At 53.2% G+C, this 18578-nt stretch overlaps 1 protein-coding gene and 1 pseudogene across 1 annotated transcript; one reads left to right on the top strand and one right to left on the bottom strand.

Annotated features, from left to right (window-relative positions):
* Positions 1–3042: 3042 nt before the first annotated feature.
* LOC104008526 (olfactory receptor 14J1) lies at positions 3043–3687 on the bottom strand. Its single transcript, XM_009470637.2, has one exon. The coding sequence runs from the start codon at positions 3685–3687 to the stop codon at positions 3043–3045; it is 645 nt and encodes a 214-aa protein (XP_009468912.2).
* Positions 3688–12917: 9230 nt separating this feature from the next.
* Positions 12918–13878, top strand: LOC148051134 (olfactory receptor 14C36-like; annotated as a pseudogene).
* Positions 13879–18578: the final 4700 nt, after the last annotated feature.

Genomic DNA, 18578 nt, shown 5'->3' with positions numbered 1-18578 from the left:
TTTCCAGTGTGTCTGGGGAACCTCCTGTGCTTTGGGCATTTTATCTGTGGTAATTCTGTTTCTTCTGGAACGTCTGCATGCAGTTCGCTTCTCCAGAGGCATGAGCCCAGTCTGTCTGACCCAAAAAGTCTTTGGACATGTGTCTGGCCCGATGGTAAAGATGGCCTCCCATGTCACATCTCTGTAATAAAAGGGGGTTTCCTCAGTGCCAGAGTGTGGAGGATGGGCTCTTCTTCTAAAGCTGAGGTCAGGAACAGGCTGAAGGGATTGCCCCCACAAGGCCGTGCTGCTGTGCTTTGATTCTCTATGGGCTGAGGGCAGCAGAGCTCAGGGCAATGTGTTTGAGAATGGGACTGGAGGGAGCTTTCAGTGGTGCCCGCCCTATTCGGCCACTTCCAGCACTCTCCACTCTCCACAGGTTTATGGGTGAGTTTGGCTGCACGGCCATTTTTGCCTCCTCCTGCTGGGCTCAGGGCCTGCACTGGGGGAATGGCCAGCCCTGCTCGACCTCCCTCCTTGTCCATACCCTGGCAGACCCTGTGTCAGGGATGTCTGCAAAACCCTACATGGGATGCGGATAGGGCTGGTTAGGTTCCAGGACCTGGAGGAGGCTGTCTCAATTAGGAGGAAGAGAAGGGGTACAGGGCACAAAGCGATGTTGTCCTGGTTTCAGCTGGGATAGAGTTAATTTTCTTCTTGTAGCTGGTAGAGTGCTGTGGTTTGGGTTTAGGATGAGAACAACACACTGATGTTTTGGTTCGGGCTAAGCAGTGCTAAGTAGTTGCTAAGTAGTGCTAAGTCGTTGCTAAGTAGTGCTCACACTGGTCAAGGACTTTTCAGCTTCCCATGCTCTGCCGGGTACAGGAAGCTGGGAGGGGGCACAGCCAGGACAGCTGACCCAGACTGGCCAAAGGGCTGTTCCATACCCCATGACGTCATGCTCAGTACAGAAGCTGGGGGAAGAAGAAGGAAGCGGGGACGTTCTGTGTGATGGCATTTGTCTTCCCAAGTAACCATTACACGTGATGGAGCCCTGCTTTCCTGGGGATGGCTGAACACCTGCCTGCCCATGGGAAGGAGTCAATGAATTCCTTGCTTTGCTCTGCTTGTGCGTGGCTTTGGCTTCACCTATTAAACTGTCTTTATCTCAACCCACGAGTTTTCTCACTTTTACTCTTCTGATTCTCTCCCCCATCCCATTGGGGAGGAACAAGCGAGCAGCTGTGTGGTGCTTAGTTGCTGGCTAGGGTTAAACCACGACACCGCCACAGGGTGCTGCAGAGCTCTGGGCACTCACCCCACAGCCCCAGCCCCTCTGAAAGGCACAGCAGCTCCTGTCTCAGCCTCCCCATCAGCCCCAGGGCTGGAGGCTCACCATGGCATGAGCAAATGGAGGTTAGGGAAACTGCAGGAAGCATGGTCTCTGGTCCAGGAGACGCCCACCGCAGACTGACTCTGTTCCATCATTGTCAGCCCCTCACCTCACGCCAGCACAAGAGTCCTGGCCAGGGCACAGAGCAGCCTGCCTCGAGTGGGTGCCTGCAGAAAGAGGTTTCTCTTTGTCATGGATTCCTCCCTGCAGCCACAGAAATGCTCCCTTGCTCTTCTCCACAGTCATCCCTGCTCTCCAGACAGCCTTTCCCCAGGTCAGCATGTCTGTGCCGGCCTGGCCAGACATTCCTCGTTCCTGCAAGGCCCCACGCTGGCATTGCTGCTCTGCAGTGGGAGGGGGCTGTGGTGCCCTGGGGCCATGGGGTGGCCCTGCACTGGCCGTGCTGGTCAGGGTCAGAAGCAGACCCAGCTGGAGCAGGAGCACTGCTGCTGAGCCCTTTTCCATCATCCCTGATTGCTCAGGAGCCAAGGACAGGGCTGGGCAGGACCACGGGGTGTCTCTAATGGCACACAGGGCAGGGGATGGCTGCACTGGATCCAGCCCATGGGGTTTCCAAGAGGTTGCCCTGAAACACTCTCCAGTCTTATGGCCCTTTGCCTGCTGTCTCCTCACAGCCTCTCCTGGCATTGCAGGGCCCTTGTTAGCCTGTGGGCTCCTCACATTCACCTTTTCCTCTGGGACACTCCTCCTTGGATGGTCACTCATTTTATGAGATGCCACTCACTGCCCACCCAGACTCACACACTGTCCCTGGAGATCCCCTGAGCTCTCCTGGCAGCTCTCAGTTCCTCTTCAGGATGGCATCTGCCATCAGCCCCACTGCAGGTGGGACAGCACCAGGCAGATAAGTCAAAGACCGGTTGCTCTTTCAGGGGACATATGCAACCAAGAAGGGAGGTCTTCATCCATGCCTTGGTCCCTAACACATCACCGTGGCACTCTCAGATTGTCACCCTGAATCCATCAGAAGCCCAGAAGAGCAAAAGTCCTTCTGAGGGAGAACCCTATTGGGTGTATTCCTGACAGCAGCTTTGGAAGAGGCGCCCAGCCTTCTGGCCCTGTCCCGAGGAGCCCCTTTGGTTATGATGGTGCTTGCATGGAGACCAGCTCTGATAGAGTGGTTCACGTGGCCTGCTCCTGCCCTCAGCCACAGGGATGCCACCGTACAGATAACAGGACTGTCACAAGTTGCACGAGACCTTAGGGGCAGCACAAATAAAAGAGCACAGCAGAACAGTGTGGAATTGAGGAGAGACCAGCACTGAAAAGGCAATGTCCTGCTGCTGTCCTTGGCCATGGCTCCAGGAAAGAAGCAGCCCCAACACAGAGGCAGTAGAGGGATAGTGCCCACCAGGGCTGCTCCTCTGTGAGGCAGCTGGGCATTTGCCTCCTGAACCCCTCCTGCAGGCTGGGGCTGTTCCCCCAGCTCCAGAGGAGATGTGAAGAGATGGGAGCTGAGACAGATGATTTTCTACTGGTTTCTTTATTGAATTTATCTAAATGGAGAGCCTGGATCCATATGTACATGAGGACTTTGGGTCAAGAAAAGGCAGGTAGGAGGCCAAGAATAATATTATCACAGGTATGAACAAAAAAACAACCCCCCAAATATCCCACAAAGGAAACATAAAGACACATATGAAGAAAAGTTAGTCCAGGCTATTCCTGTGATACTGTGGGAGCCCGAGTGGGATAATGGGCACCTTCTTAATACGAAGTAGCTTGTAATCAAATACTTTACATACTGCATTCTTGAGCTCCTGGTTGCTCATGCTGTAGATGAGGGGGTTCACTGCTGGAAGCACCACTGAGTACAGCACTGCCACCACCAGATCCAGGGATGGGGAGGAGATGGAGGGGGGCTTCAGGTAGGCAAACATGGCAGTGCTGATAAACAAGGAGACCACGGCCAGGTGAGGGAGGCACGTGGACAAGGCTTTGTGGCGTCCCTGCTCAGAGGGGATCCTCAGCACGGCCCTGAAGATCTGCACATAGGACAGCACGATGAAAACAAAGCAGCCAAATGCTAACAAAGAACTTAAAATAAGAAGCCCAACTTCCCTGAGGTAGGAGTGTGAACAGGAGAGCTTGAGGATCTGCGGAGGTTCACAGAAGAACTGGTCCACAGCATTGCCTTGGCAGAGGGGGAGTGAAAATGTATTGGCAGTGTGCAGGAGAGCATTGAGAAAAGCACTGCCCCAGGCAGCTGCTGCCATGTGGACACAAACTCTGCTGCCCAGGAGGGTCCCATAGTGCAGGGGTTTGCAGATGGCAACATAGCGGTCATAGGCCATGACAGTGAGAAGGGCACACTCTGCTCCAAGGAAGAAGAAAAGCAGAAAGACATGGGCAGCACATCCTGTGTAGGAGATGGCCCTGGTGTCCCAGAGGGAATTGGCCATGGTTTTGGGGACAGTGGTGGAGATGGAGCCCAGGTCGAGGAGGGAGAGATACATGATATGTTATGTCCCTCTGATGGTGCAGCAGGGAAGCTGTGCTCTGCAGCACATCCTTCTCCTCTGCATTAGAGAAACTAAGAGAGTAATACTGACAGATGCCATAAGCTGTGGGATGTGCCAGCTTTTGATGGTCCCTCCAGGAACTGAAGCTGCATTGCCCTACACCCAGAGACTTACCACATAGAGGGCCGTGAAGATTTCTCCCACAGTGAGCTCTCCTCCCACTCCCAACTGCCTTTAAGCTCTCTCAGCCTCGCAGATCTCCTCTGAGTCCCTGCAGGCAGTGCCCTCAGCCCTGCTGCCCTTTGCAGAGGAGTTGCTCCTGGGCAGAGCTGTCTCTCTGCAATGCTGCCCACTTGCCAGCAGCTCCCTCCATGCCAGGAGCCCAGCCCAGCTCAGCAGCAGAGGCCCAGCCCAAGGCACCACTTTCTCTGCCCCTCTGGGCTCCCTCCAGGTGTCCCTGGGGCTCCAGAGGAACCTGCTGGGAAACAGGCTGAAGGCATCACTGATGTTCCCTCCCTCAGCTGGGGAGAGACGCTGCTTTCCACCAGTGTCATTTCTCCCATCTGAAGAAGAGTTAGGTCCAAGAATCACCTTATCATTGTCCCATCTTCAGGCAGGACACCCAGGCAAGGACACGGAATGATCTCATTTACCATTGCTGAGGGAAGGGATTCAGCCCCCATTCATGTCTGTGGTCCTCAGTTTCCCCCATGCACAGCAGAAACCCACAGGAGGTGGGATTCCTCTTGCCTCAGTTCAGGTGCGCACACAGTAGGCACCTGCATGTGAGCTCCTTGGCTCAGCTCCCATGCTCATGAATGGAGATGGAGGCCAGGACTGAGGTGTTCAGATGCAAAGACCTGGTGACCCCTGAAGTTCCAGAGGTGCTCCAAGGTACATGGAGCCAGCTGCAAGCCCTTGTGGAGCAATGCTGAGAGACAGGGCAGCATCTGGGGACATCTTCTTGGAGGCTGGTGGGGAATCTTTGGCCAAATGAAATGACATCAGATGCCCCCTTTCAGGACGATAGAACCTGTCTCTATTTGTTACCTTCTGGGCAGCCTATGCAGGGATTCATCTGCTGAAATGGAATCATGTACCATAGGCAGAGCTAAGTTTCCCTCTGTCTTTTCATCAGCCACGTTTACTGGATCTCCATTGACTCTAATGATGGTGGCGTCAAGAACATTCTCACATTGCCTGATCAAATTCAGGGCAGTTATTCCGTGTAATGCCAATTCCAGGCCCGTAATGTCATGTGAGGTGCCAAGGCTCTGACACGCAGCCACAGGCATTTGGCAGGGACAGCGATGGTCCTGTACAGGAAAGCCATCCCCATTCAGAGTGAGCGTGTGTCAGAGACGCGGCAGCATCGCAGGCAGATTCGGTGCCTTGGTGCAAGGAACTGATTGCTAGCTCTGCAGTGGGGCAAGGCCTGTCCCTTCTCTATCCAGCGGATGTAGGGCAGTCCATGGTTAGGAGAAACATCACTTTGAGGGTCTCCGTGCATGTGCCTACCCTTTCAAACTTCTTTTTTTACTCTCCATCAACCTTTACTCACCCCCCAGGAAAACACAGTCAAGGAACAGACAAACCATTTTCACGGTGGGCCTGTCAGTAGCACCTTGTCATTCCTGGAGACCAGCTTCACCTCCACCAAAGGTCCTAAGGGGCAGCACAGACACCACTGACAAATAACCCGCTTCCTGCCAGGACTGCCCTTCCCAGCCCTGGTTCTCTCTGTCCTTGCAGTCTGCTCACTCTCTTAGCATTCAGTTTCAGCTTTGTTTCCATCTGCCAACCCCTCTGGCATGTCTCTGCTCTGAAGCCAAGCCTTTGCCCACATGGGGTCCTGGACACTTGGTGCCAGGTTTCCCTAAGACAAGTCAGAGCTTGGCCTGGTGCTACAGCTGAGTGCTACAGCCCAAACGGGCACCGATGCCCTCAGCCAGGGGCATAGGCAGGACGAGCTGGAGCCTGTGCTTTTTGACATCGATGGACTAACTGCCAAGGCATGGTGGGACAAGTCATGCAGCTTGGGGTGCTGCGATGGATGGGTACAGACTTTTCAGGACAGACAGCCTGGAAGGGTCAAGAGCTGGGTTTCCTCAAAGTGAAGAAGCTGCTTGGATGTCTGGACCTCCTTACTGGGGCAAGTGAAAAGCTGGCTGAGCCCTGGTGAGTGAGGGTCAGAGGAGGCGCCAGTGAAGTTGTGACATCGTGGTGGGAGACAAGGAACCCTCAGTCAGGGTGAGAAAGTGAGCATAGTCATAGACTCATAGAATCATAGAAACATTTAGATTGGAAAAAGCCTTTAAGATCATCGAGTCTGACCATAAACCTAACATTGCCAAGTCCACCGCTAAACCATGTCCCTAAGCACCGCACGTCTTTTAAATATCTCCATGGATTAGGACTCAACAGCTTCCCTGGACAGCCTATTCCAATGCCTGACAACTCTTTTGGTGTAGAAATTTTACCTAATATGCAATCTAAATCGCTCCTGGTACAACTTGAGGCCACTTCTTCTTGTCCTATCGCTTGCTACTTGGGAGAAGAGACCGATAGGCACCGCAAGGAAGTCTCTGGATGTAGAAGCCTGGGTCTCACTGGGGTCTTTAATGACGCTGGCATTTTCTGGAAGAGGAACACAGCAGCACGCAAACAGCCCAGGCGGTTTCTGCAGTGTCTTGGTAGAACTTGTTAGCACAGCTGCTAACTCACTTGAAACTGGAAAGTCAATTCAAGACCATCGTAATAAGCTGTTACTACTTCAGGGACAGTTAACGAAGGAGCAAAGCTAATATGGGATCACTGCTAAATGGTAGGTAGAGATAGATCTGAGATATTTTGTGTGCTTTTTATCTCCGTTATCTCCAGCAAGATCTCCCAGGCCTTTGTGCCTCAAGGCAGGACTCTAGAGGAAAACAGCCAAGAGTGGAGAGGAATCAAATCAGGGGCTACTGGAGCAAACTCAAATGTTACCCATGAAAAGGGACTGGATGTATAAATCTGTGTTCACACAGAGGGAGAGAAAGCATCATCAGCTTGCTGGTCCATGTCCATGGCCCATGAAACAAGAATGAGAATTTACAGACCAGCATCCAAGTTATGAAAATGAAGACTTCTTACACACTCAGTACACCGAGGTCTTTCCTGCATATGTTTCAACTTCTGCCTAACATCTCCCTCCAGGGGTTGATGCAGTTGCCCACACAGAGGTGTCCACTGCCTCCAAGATCCCCGGGGGTAGCTGCGGCCCCCACCTGGGACTGGGCAATGACAGAAGTGATGGGAGCCTTTCTGGAGCAGGAGCTGGTGGACAGGCAGGGTGGGCCAGAGCATCTCAGTGAGACAACGGATTTCTCTTCCTTGAGTAGAAAGGGAAGCCTGGAGAATTGCACACAAGCTGTCCAGCGCTGGAGGAGAATGAGAAATGAGTGGGTCTAGATGCTGCAGAGTCTACTTGAAGATGCTCCTGTGACCCAGATATGTTTCAGTTAGAGCAGATTTGACTATTCCAAAGCAAGCATTTCATTCAGTTTGTCCTTTGCTTCCCTCTGTGAATCGATGGAGCCTGGGACTTGAGTGTGTGGCTCACTGTGAGCGAATATGGGCAAACACAGTGCAGGGCAAGGAGTGCTTTGGGGGGTTTTTAGGATCTGTGCGTGACACAAAAATGTGTTTTCTGTTGACCTAAGGCCATCCACTGTCAAAAGAGGCCTTCAGAGGAGGTAATGTGGACTTAACGGATGGAGTAATTACATCAGTGGACAAGGGAAATGCTACGGATGTCATCTGTCTGGCCTTCTGTAAGGCCTTTGACATGGGCCCCAACAATATCCTTCTCTCTGAATTGGAAGGCTATGGATTTGATGGGTGGACTGTTCGGTGGATAAGGAACTGGCTGGATGGTCACACCCAGAGGGTAGTGGTCAATGGCTCGATGTCCAGATGGAGAACAGTGATGAGTGGTGTCCCTCAGGGGTCCGTTCTGGGGCCAGTGCTGTTCAATATCTTCATCAATGACATAGACAGCGAGATCGAGTGCACCCTCAGCAAGTTTGCAGATGACACCAAGCTGAGCGGTGCAGTCGACACGCCTGAGGGACAGGATGCCATCCAGAGGGACCTGGAGAAGCTGGAGAAGTGGGCCTGTGTGAACTTCATGAGGTTCAACAAGGACAAGTGCAAGGTCCTGCACCTGTGTCGGGGCAATCCCCGGTATCAGGACAGGCTGGGGGATGAAGGGATTGAGAGCAGCCCTGCCGAGAAGGACTTGGGGGTACCGATAGACAAAAAGCTGGACATGAGCCGGCAATGTGCTCTCACAGCCCAGAAAGCTCCCTGTATCCCGGGCTGCATCAAAGGAAGTGTGGCCAGCAGGACGAGGGAGGGAATTCTGCCCCTCTACTCTGCTCCGGTGAGACCGCACCGAAGTACTGCGTCCAGCTCTGGGGTCCTCAGCACAGGAAGGACATGGACCTGTTGGAGCAGAGCCAGAGGAGGGCCACAAAAATGATCCGAGGGCTGGAACACCTCTGCTATGAGGAAAGGCTGAAAGAGCTGGGGTTGTTCAGCCTGGAGAAGAGAAGGCTGCGGGGAGACCTTATTGCGGCCTTTCAGTACTTAAAGGGGGCTTAGAAGAAAGATGGGGACAGACTTTTTAGCAGGGTCAATAATGATAGGACAAGGGGTGACGGTTTTAAACTAAAAGAGGGTAGATTAGGACTAGATATAAGGAAGAACTTTTTTACAATGAGGGTGGTGAAACACAGGAACGGGTTGCCCAGAGAGGTGGGAGATGCCTCGTCCTTGGAAACATTCAAGGCCAGGCTGGATGGGGCTCTGAGCAACCCGATCTGGTTGTAGATGTCCCTGCCAATTGCAGGGGGGATGGACTAGATGGCCTTTAAAGGTCCCTTCCAGTGCAAAGAATTCTAGGATTCTATGATTCTTCTGTTGGGTGCCCCGACCTGAACACAGCACTCCAAATGGGGTCTCACGAGAGTGGAATACAGGGGGAGAATCACCTCCCTCACCCTGCTGGTCACACTTCTTTTGATGCAGCCCAGGATACGGTTGGCCTTCTGGGCTGCGAGAGTACATTGCTGGGTCACGTTGAGATTCTCATCAACCAACACCCCCAAGTCCTTCTCCTCAGGGCTGCTCTCATTCCGTTCTCTTCACAGCCTGTGTTTGTGCTTGGAATTGCCCCAACAGATGTGCAGGACCTTTGCACTTGGCCTTGTTGAACTTCATGAGGTTCACAGAGGCCCACCTCTCCAGCCTGTCAAGGTCCCTCTGGGTGGCATCCTTTCCCTCCAGCATGTCAAGCACACCACACAGCTTGGTGTCATCAGCGAACTTGCTGAGGATGCACTCAATCCCACTGTCCACGTGGCCGACAATGATGTCAAACAGCATCGGTGCCAATGCTGTCCCCTGAGGAACGCCACTCAGCACTGGTCCTGTGCTGTCTCTGCAAGCCTTGGCATCTCATGGAGCTCTGTAGGCCCTGATTTAAACATTAAATTGAGTAGACACCCGGATCTCTGTAAGGCAATGTGGGGATGAACATGAGGCAACTGCCAGTAGAGTGAGTGGAGACCTAGTGAATACGGCTGATGGAGAAGAGAGAGAGCCTGAGCTCTCCCTGTGGCACACGGCTCCAGTGGTTCAGATGAATAACTCTCAAGGCTGCCCTGAACATAATGAGTGGGGGCAGGTTCAGGTGCCCTCATTGGAGCATCAGCTGTCATTTCAGTTGGCCAAAGAAAATGCCCAGCAGCCTCTAAGAGGATTCCCCCAGATGTTGGCCTGTCTCTACGAATGGCTCCATTAGAGCTTGCAGTTACCTCCACAGATCTTTGACCACTCCTGACACCTTCAATATCACCAGGGGTTGTGTCTGAACAGCCCAGTCCTGCCCTCCATCCCCATTAACAGGCATGGGAACTGTGACAAGGAGCTCACATGCGGGTGCCTATTCTGTGCCCACCTGCACACCTGATGCAAGAGGAATCCCACCTCCTGTTGGTTTGTGTTGTGCATGGGAGGGAGCTAAGTCCCCTTCTAGCCCCAGGACTGCAAACCCATAAATGAGAAGTGTCTATTGACTCATCTGCATCCTTTCCCTGAGCAGGGGTAACGCAGATCCCTCCTTGTCCCTGTCTGCTTGTCCTGTCTCATGATGGGACAAGGAAAGGTGATTCTCATGCCCAAATCTTTTCCTGCTAGGAGAAATGACAGTGCTAGGAATAATTGTGTCTCCCCAGCTGAGGGAGGGAAAAGAAGTGTTTTCTTCAGCCTGTTTCCCAGCAGGTTCCCCTGGAGCCCCAGGGAGACCTGGAGGGAGCCCAGAGGGGCAGAGAAAGTGGTGCCTTGGGCTGGGCCTCTGCTGCTGAGCTGGGCTGGGCTCCTGGGATGGAGGGAGCTGCTGGCAAGTGGGCAGCCCTGCAGAGAGACAGCTCTGCCCAGGAGCAGCTCCTCTGCAAAGGGCAGCAGGGCTGAGGGCACTGCCTGCAGGCACAGAGGGGAGAGTAGCAAGGCAGAGAGAGGTTGAAGGCAGTCTGTGGTGCGAGGACACTGAGAGCCCATTGTGGGAAAATCTAAACAGCCCTTGACATGGTAAGTCCCTGGAAGCAGGGCAGTGAAGCTGCAGTTGCGGGAGGGATCTCCAAAAGCTGCTACATCCCACAGCCTGTGGGATCTTTAAGGATGAATCTTATGGCTTCTCAAATGTAGAGTAGGAAGACATGTTCTAGAGCAGGTTTTCCCTGCTGCACTATCAGAGGAACAGGGCATGATGGCTGCCTTCCTCCAGGGATGACTGCAAGGCTGTTAAGCTGGCTGCACAGCCAGGGATGCCCAGGGCTGTCCTTCAGAGCAGGGTCCCTGTGCCCCAGCGGTCTGTATGCCAGGGTCAGTGCTCAGCCTGCCCGGGGAGCTCCCACCGGCGCTGTGGGGAGAATCTGTGGGTGGAAGAAGGAACCCCTGGTAGGGCAGGGTCCTTCTGCTGTTGAGAGAGTGCTGCATGGGTCAGGGCTGCTCACAGCTCCAGTTCCCCCCCAGAATATTTCCTCAGGGATGTTTCAAGGAGAAGGTCCTGGCAGGGATTAGCATAAAGATAATGAAGATTTCCTCAATTTGTTTTCAATTTCCTACATGGAGTGAGGAGGATAGTGGAAAAGGGATAAATGGAAAAGGACCTGTCAACTTTAAAAAAGTCACAGAGACTCCTGACTGAGTGATCAGTAACTCCTGATAGGAGCCTCCTAAATTACCCTCAGCCACTGCTCTGCCTATGGACAGCACCAGCATCACCTCTGCTGGACCCATCAGGGTTCTTCTGACCTGCCCTTTTCCCCCTGCAAACAGGAACATGCGCCCAGCCACTGCCCTGCAAACAGGCAGGTTTCTGTCGGTCCAAGGTGAGTGCACAGAGGTTGGGATGGGGTCTGTGATTGCTGAACAGGGAAAAGACATGGGACAGGGAAACACCTCCCATGGTGAGAATCACCAGGCAGCAGGGAGATGATGAGGGAATGAGAGGAAGCTAAACCCAGAAATGTTGTGGGAGAGAGAATTCAAAAGACTCCATATGATCCCCTCCAATGCAGACACCTTCCTCTGAGCAAGCCCCCTTGCCTCCTCTCCCACCCACCAAAGCCTCTGCCCTCAGGGCTGGGGGCTCCAAGGCGTGAACCACCTCCCCTGCAGCCAGAGCTCCAGCAGAGCCGTGGTGCAGCTCTGCAGCCACGGGCCCAGTTCCCTCTGCAGAGCCCAGGGGCTGAGAGCAGCTGCCCGGCAGTGTTGGTGTCTGGGAGGTGGCGTGCACAGCTGGGGAAGGGGAACGCTGTCTGAGTGCCCCAATGCCTCTGCCCTGGCCTCTCTCAGCCACACCCTCACTGTGTTTTGCCTTGTTTCTCCACTGGTCTGTATTATTGCTATTGTTATCTTCTTGCTGCCAGGCTCTCCGGGGATGGGAATTTTTAGCTGCAAAGTCACAGGCTGATCTTGTGGGTCTTTTCATGCAGATGTGTCCATGGGAACAAGTGTCCCAGCTTTCCTCTAAGCTGTGGGGGATGTGGGCGATGAGGTCTATGGGGCTGGAGAATAAGCTGGTTTTCCCTTAATCAGATGGTATCGTTAGGACACTTGGCTGTGTCCTTGAGAAGCTGTGCTTGAGAAGCTTTGTCCTTCCAAGCTGTGAGTTGCCCTCCAGAATGCAAACCTGTCCCCAAGCACCCTTTTGTTATCTGAAAGCCCCATGCAGAAATGTAGAGATGCTACAATGGAGGAAATGCTGTTGGGGTGGTGAAATGAGCCCTGTGTGTCCTGGGCTAGAAGTGGGGTGCTGAGACCCTGAGAAAGGGTGAGACATTTAGCTGTCTGTGGGGGATACTTCTGTTCTCAGCAAAGTCTGGTTGTTTTTCAGGGTAGCAAAATAGTGGGATCACCCTCCATCTCATGGAGAACAAGCCCACGGCAACTCAGAACAAGACAGAGAGACAGACCAGCTCCCCTCCTTCTACACCAAGCCCCAGGCAATCCTTTTGCTTCCCAGGACTTGCTCTGTTCTCCCTGAGTGCAGCAGAAATGCTGAGGTCTTCTGACATCCAAGAACACTCCCCAGGTGAGATGGGGGGAGCTTTAAAAACCCCAAACACTTTCAAACTGCCATCTGCTATCCCCATTCCTTAGCACTGGGAGTGCAGATGCTGACAGGCCCTTCTGCACTAGGAGCAGTTTGATCGGAGAAAGTTGAACACCAGGACTGGCCCTTGCCCTGACCGCTCCCATGAATTCACTGCTGCAGAGCAGGGCTGACTCCTCAGCAGCCAGTGGGCAGAGGCCCTGCTCCCCACACTATGCTCAGCCAGGGCTGCAGCCACAGAGCTGAAGGAAGGTCTCCTGGAAAAGGAGTAGGCAGGGTTGGGGGGCGTAGTGTAGCAGGGTGAAGGTTTAGTAGAAAGGCTTTGATTTTCCTCAGAGAAGTCTCCCCTAATGCTTCCTTGACTCTTCCTGTAGGAACAGGACCCCTTGCACAGAGGCAGCAGATGTCCAACAACAGCTCCATCACCCACTTCCTTCTCCTGGCCTTCACAGACAGGCGGGAGCTGCAGCTCTTGTACTTCTGGCTCTTCCTGGCCATCTACCTGGCTGCCCTCCTGGGCAACGGCCTCATCATCACCACCATAGCCTGCGACCACTACCTCCACACCCCCATGTACTTCTTCCTCTTCAACCTCTCTGTTATTGACCTGGGCTCCATCACCACCACTCTCCCCAAAGCCATGGCCAATTCCCTCTGGGACACCAGGGACATCTCGTACGCAGAATGTGCTGTCCAGATCTTTCTCTTTGCCTTCCTGGTAGGAGCAGAGTACTGTCTCCTCACCATCATGGCCTATGACCGCTATGTTGCCATCTGCAAACCCCTGCACTATGGAATCCTCTTGAGCAGCAGAGCTTGTGTCCACATGGCAGCAGCTGCCTGGGGCAGTGCATTTCTCAATTCTCTCCTGCACACGGCCAATACATTTTCACTCCCCCTCTGCAAGGGCAATGCTCTAAATCAATTCTTCTGTGAAATCCCCCAGATCCTCAAGCTCTCCTGTTCAGATGCCTACCTCAGGGAGGCTGGACTTCTTGTGGTTAGTATCTTTGTGGACTTTGGGTGTTTTGTTTTCATTGTGCTGTCCTATGTGCAGATCTTCAGGGCTGTGCTGAGGATCCCCTCTGAGCAGGGACGCCACAAAGCCTTTTCCACGTGCCTCCCTCACCTGGCCGTGGTCTCCCTGTTTATCAGCACTGCCATGTTTGCCTACCTGAAGCCCCCCTCCATCTCCTCCCCATCCCTGGATCTGGTGGTGGCAGTGCTGTACTCAGTGGTGCCTCCAGCAGTGAACCCCCTCATCTACAGCATGAGGAACCAGGAGCTCAAAGAGGCACTGAAGAAGCTCATTCAATCCATAGTCTTTCAGCAGCAATAAGCTGCCCGTGTCTCTTCACAAGTGATTTCCAGTGTGTCTGGGGAACCCTCCTGTGCTTTGGGCATTTTATCTGTGATAATTCTGTTTCTCCAGGAATGTCTGCATGCAGTCCGCTTCTCCAGAGGCATGAACCCAGTCTGTCTGACCCAAAGGTCTTTGCACATGTGTGTGACCCAATGACACAGCTGGCCTCCCATGTCACATCTCTGTAGTAAAAGGGGGTTTCCTCAGGTCCGGTGTCTGGAGGTTGGGCTCTTTTTCCAAAGCTGAGGTCAGGAACAGGCTAAAGGGATTGACCCCGTGTGTCTGTGCTGCTGTGCTGGTGTTCTTCATGGGCTGAGGGGAGGAGGGCATGGGGCGACATGTTCGGGAATGGGACTGGAGGGAGCTTTCAGTGGTGGCCTCCCTATTTGGCCACTTCCAGCACTGGCCACTCGCCACAGGTTTATGGGTGAGTTTGGCTGCATGGTCATTTTTGCCTCCTCCTGCTGGGCTCAGGGTCTGCACTGGGGGAATGGCCAGCCCTGCTCGACCTCTCTCCTTGTCCAAACCCTGGCAGACCCCGGGTCAGGGGTGTCTGTGAAACCCCACATGGGATGCAGATAGGGTTGGGTAGGTTCCAGGACCTGGGGAAGGCTGTCTCAAGTAGGAGGAACAGTAGGGGAACAGGGCAGAAAGGGATGTCGTGGAGATCATGCAAGAGAAACGGTTCCTCACACCAAATACACCCTTTGCCATGCTGTGCCTGCAGAGTGGGGCTGTGGGGCTGCATGGGAGGCAGCGGGGCTGGGCTGGCACAGGACAGGGCACTGACAGGGGCCACGAAGCAGCTGCCAGGGGGCGACCACCTGGAGCTGGTGGCTGCAAGAGAAGTCAGGAGCAAAGAGAAGAGCTTCAACTGCTGTGTTAGAGACTAAGGCTGAACAAGGCAAATGCATGACTGCTGCTGAAAGAGGATGGTGATCTAATAAACAGGAGACATGAATGGGGCTGAGGGACCCAAGGCCTTCTTTGCCTGAGTCTTTAGTGAAAAGGTCTCCCAGGCCTCTGTGCTCAATGAAGGGGTTCAAGGAGGAGAGCACGTACTGGCAGGAACCTCATGAAATCCCGCAAGGACAAATGCCAGTTTCTGCCCCTGCAGGGGACTCACCCTGGCAATGGCACAGGCTGGGGGCTGCCTGGCTGGGAGCAGCCCTGTGGGAAAGGTCTTGGTGGTCAGCAAGCTGGACAGGAGTCGGCCATGTGCCCTGGCAGCAAGGGAGGCCACCAGCATCCTGGGCTCTGTGATCAGGAACATGGCCAGGAGATGGAGGGAAGGGATTCTCTGGAATATTCCATCCAGATTTCATATCCTCAATTCTGGGACGATATAGGCAAGCTGGAGTGGCTTTAGGAAAGGTCCCTGAGGACAGCTAGGGACTGAAGCACTTTGCTTGTGAGGAGAGGCTGAGGGAACTGGGCTTGTCCAGCCTTGAGAAGGGAAGGCTGAGGGGGACCTCATCCCAGCCTGCCAGTCCCTACAAGGAGGTCATGGAGAATACAGAGCCAGGCTCTTAGTGATGGTGCATATTGGGAGGAAAATACCACTGAGCATTCAGCCTGGAGATAAGGAAAATCTTTTTCACCATGAGGCTGAGCTCCTCACTCCTGGGCTCTTCTTCCCAAGATGAAGTCCCTCCATGATGATGTACCAAGTGTGGATCTGAGGCTAATTTCACCTGAGGTACTCCTGACAGTGAGGGACAGAAATCAAAGCAAGATTCAATTACTTGGACAACCAGTGCTGTCCAAAATGGCCTTGCACAGGCATGGAAGAGGCTGAGGATCTCATTGCCTCACTTCCCTCCCCCTGCCGGGTAAGATCTGCCCCCAAGTCTCCCAGGTCCTTGAGTCCCCCAGCAGCCTCTGGGGTAGCAAAGCTTCAGCCATGTGAAAGCAAGCTGCAGCTGGGGAGCACTAGTGCCAGCTGGACACAGGCAAGTGCCTGGGAGCAGAGGGGATGCACCCAAGGGGGCTGAGGGAAATGGCTGCTGTCATTGCAAGGCTGCTGCCCTTTGGCTTTGAAATGTCATGGCAGCTGGGGGGAACATAAGGATCCTTGTTAGAAAGTCCAACCGATGGCCAGTTTCTAGAGGCGTCCCTCCCGGAGAAGTGCTGGGGCCAGTGCTATCTGACATCTTTAGTGGTGGCCTGGACAATGGGACAGAGTTCACCCTCGACGTGTTTGTGGATGACACATAACTGGGGGATCCCTCCATTGAGTCGGGGGCAGGGAGGGGGACTGGATGATGCCCAGAAATATCTCCCACATTGAATTACTCAATCAATCTTTACCTGGAGTTCTCTGTGAAGGCAAACTAAGTAGAGGAAGGAGAAAGGGCAGAGAGGCTGAAGAAGAGCTGGGAAATAGGTCACTATAGATAGAGTAGTTTTTCAGAAGAAAATTTCTCCACTGAGAGCACTGGTAGGAAATGTATTTTGATGAACAGCTGCATATAAATATGTTGGCAGAGGGGAAGTAATGTGCTGTGCTCGTGTGGTCCTCCCAAACACAAAAATAAAAAGAGGAAAACAGTAGTAGCACTCAGCCAAAATACCTGACATTCTGCAAATGAAGATTCTTTTGAGCTGTTGCCTAGAATAAGTATTAAGTAGGTGTCATCTCAAGACTAAGACCTACGTTCAGGTCTGGATTCACTTGCCCACATGCAGCGGCTGTTGCTGTCTGAGCTGCCCTGGGGTTACAGATGTACCCATGAGGTGCTTGGAAATGTGACCCAGGGCTCCCTTCTGGAGCATTAGTTGGTCACCAGGAAATCTCCAGGCATCTCGGTTGAGACATCTTCTGTCTCTCCATTTACTCCAAAGGGAAGGCTAGACAACTCGATTAGAGGTAGACAGCTGCGTTGAGGTGTTTGGTGTTGGGTAAGGACAATCTTGTCCCTTTCTGGACCAAAAATAGAGTGACATTCCCTGGAGGGAATGTGACGGGAGTGTTTCTTGCTGATTTAGGGACTCCTTCCAGAAGTGCTGGTAACACAAAGATGTTCGCCATGCAGAAACAGAGTGTTTCCCTGAAGATGGTCACCCTTCTTCTCTGGAACGGTTGAGAGAGCTCAGCCCCTCAGAGTGTGACCGGCTGTGTGAAAAGGCGAGCAGTGGCAAGGGCAGTCCTGGGCAGGGAGTGTTTTAGGGCACTGAACTCCATGTGAGACACAACCATACTGTTTTTAATGTTATAGGCCTGATTACGACAGAACAATTCAGAAAATGTCAAAAAATAAAAAGAAGCAACGAAGAAATTAAGGAAACAATTTAAAGGGAAGGAAATGTTCTACTTCTGTGGTGCGTTGACGCTGGTTGGATGCCAGGTGCCCACCAAGCCACTCTATCACTCCCCCTCCTCAGCTGGACAGGGGGGGAAAAATATGACAAAAGCCTCGTGGGCCGAGATAAGGACAGGGAGATCAGCATCAATTCCTGTCATGGGCAAAACAGACTCAACTTGAGGAAATTAATTTCATTTATTGCCAATCAAAAGTCAGAGTAAGATAATGAGACATAAGAACAATCTTGAAACACCTTCCTCCCACCCTTTCCTTCTTCCTGGGCTCAGCTTCCCTCCTGATTTTCTCTACCTCCTCCCCAATGAGTGGTGCAGGGGGACAGGGAATGGGGGTTGTGGTCATGTAAAGGACCGATAGAAAAATGTGGTTTTTGTCTCGACATTGCCGCCGTAGCGCCATCCAGCGTCGCGCTTCGAAAAGACCACCTTCTCCACAGCTTTAAGAAAAACAACCTCGTGCGCCTGCGCGCAGACTAAAGGCGCGAAAAGAGCCGAGGCGGGGACAAAAAGGCGCGAAAAGAGCAGAGGCGGGGACGGCACATCCGTGGCGAGCTGCACGTACGCATTTGTGATCCGCGCATGCGTGAGCCCCTATATAAGGAGCACACGTGCCCCTCGGGCGGGGCGGCAGCGGCGGCGCGTGAGAGACCACTCCTTCTGTTCCTGCACCCTCAAGCCTCTCCCCCCCCCCGCTTCGGTCCCCGACGACGCCCGAGGCCAGTGGAGACCCAGCAGAAGATCGTCAGGACTCGAGGTGGTGGCGATAAACTACTCCTTTTCCTTTTCTTTCTTTCTCTTTCTCTCTCCCCTATTCTTTTCCCCTCCTCCCTTGCCCTCCCTCCTCCCTCCATTCTCTTCTCCCCTCGAATAAAAGTCAAAGGTTGTATGACATCTGACCGATTCCAGCGTCTTTATCTCGTCCTTCGGATCGTATCGAAACCTCCCCCGACATTGGATCGGGACATTTAATTGGCGTCACGGACAGGATCCCTTGAGATTAGAGTGTCATACAACCTTATGGTGTGCTGAGCGATTGTGTGTGAACGAGACGTACAAATAAGTACGAAGCGAGTGCGGAGTTCCGATCCGCGGTTCTGCTCTCCCGAGAGGGAAGCAGTCGGAGACGAACGAAGCGTAAGGAAGGAGTGGGTGTTGAGACCTTTACACTGAAGCGCGCGCACTACTTTGTGATTTGAGCTCCTGAGGGAGGATGGGGAAACTTGAATTTTGTGCTGTGACTCCCTCAGGATGATATCCCCTTTGTAGGCTCTCCTCTGTCTCATAGTAGCTGATGGTCTGGCCTCCTGGGGGAGTATAGGGGAAGCTTGAATTCTACGGCGTGACCCCCTCAGGACGATATCCCCTTTGTAGGCTTGTCT

The sequence above is a fragment of the Nipponia nippon genome, unplaced genomic scaffold, assembly GCF_047370975.1.
Source record: "Nipponia nippon isolate SJK-2023a ecotype South Korea unplaced genomic scaffold, ASM4737097v1 scaffold_67, whole genome shotgun sequence".
NCBI lineage: Eukaryota > Metazoa > Chordata > Aves > Pelecaniformes > Threskiornithidae > Nipponia > Nipponia nippon.
The sequence above is the reverse complement of the archived record's forward strand: the minus strand, read 5'-3'. Positions and strand labels throughout refer to the sequence as shown.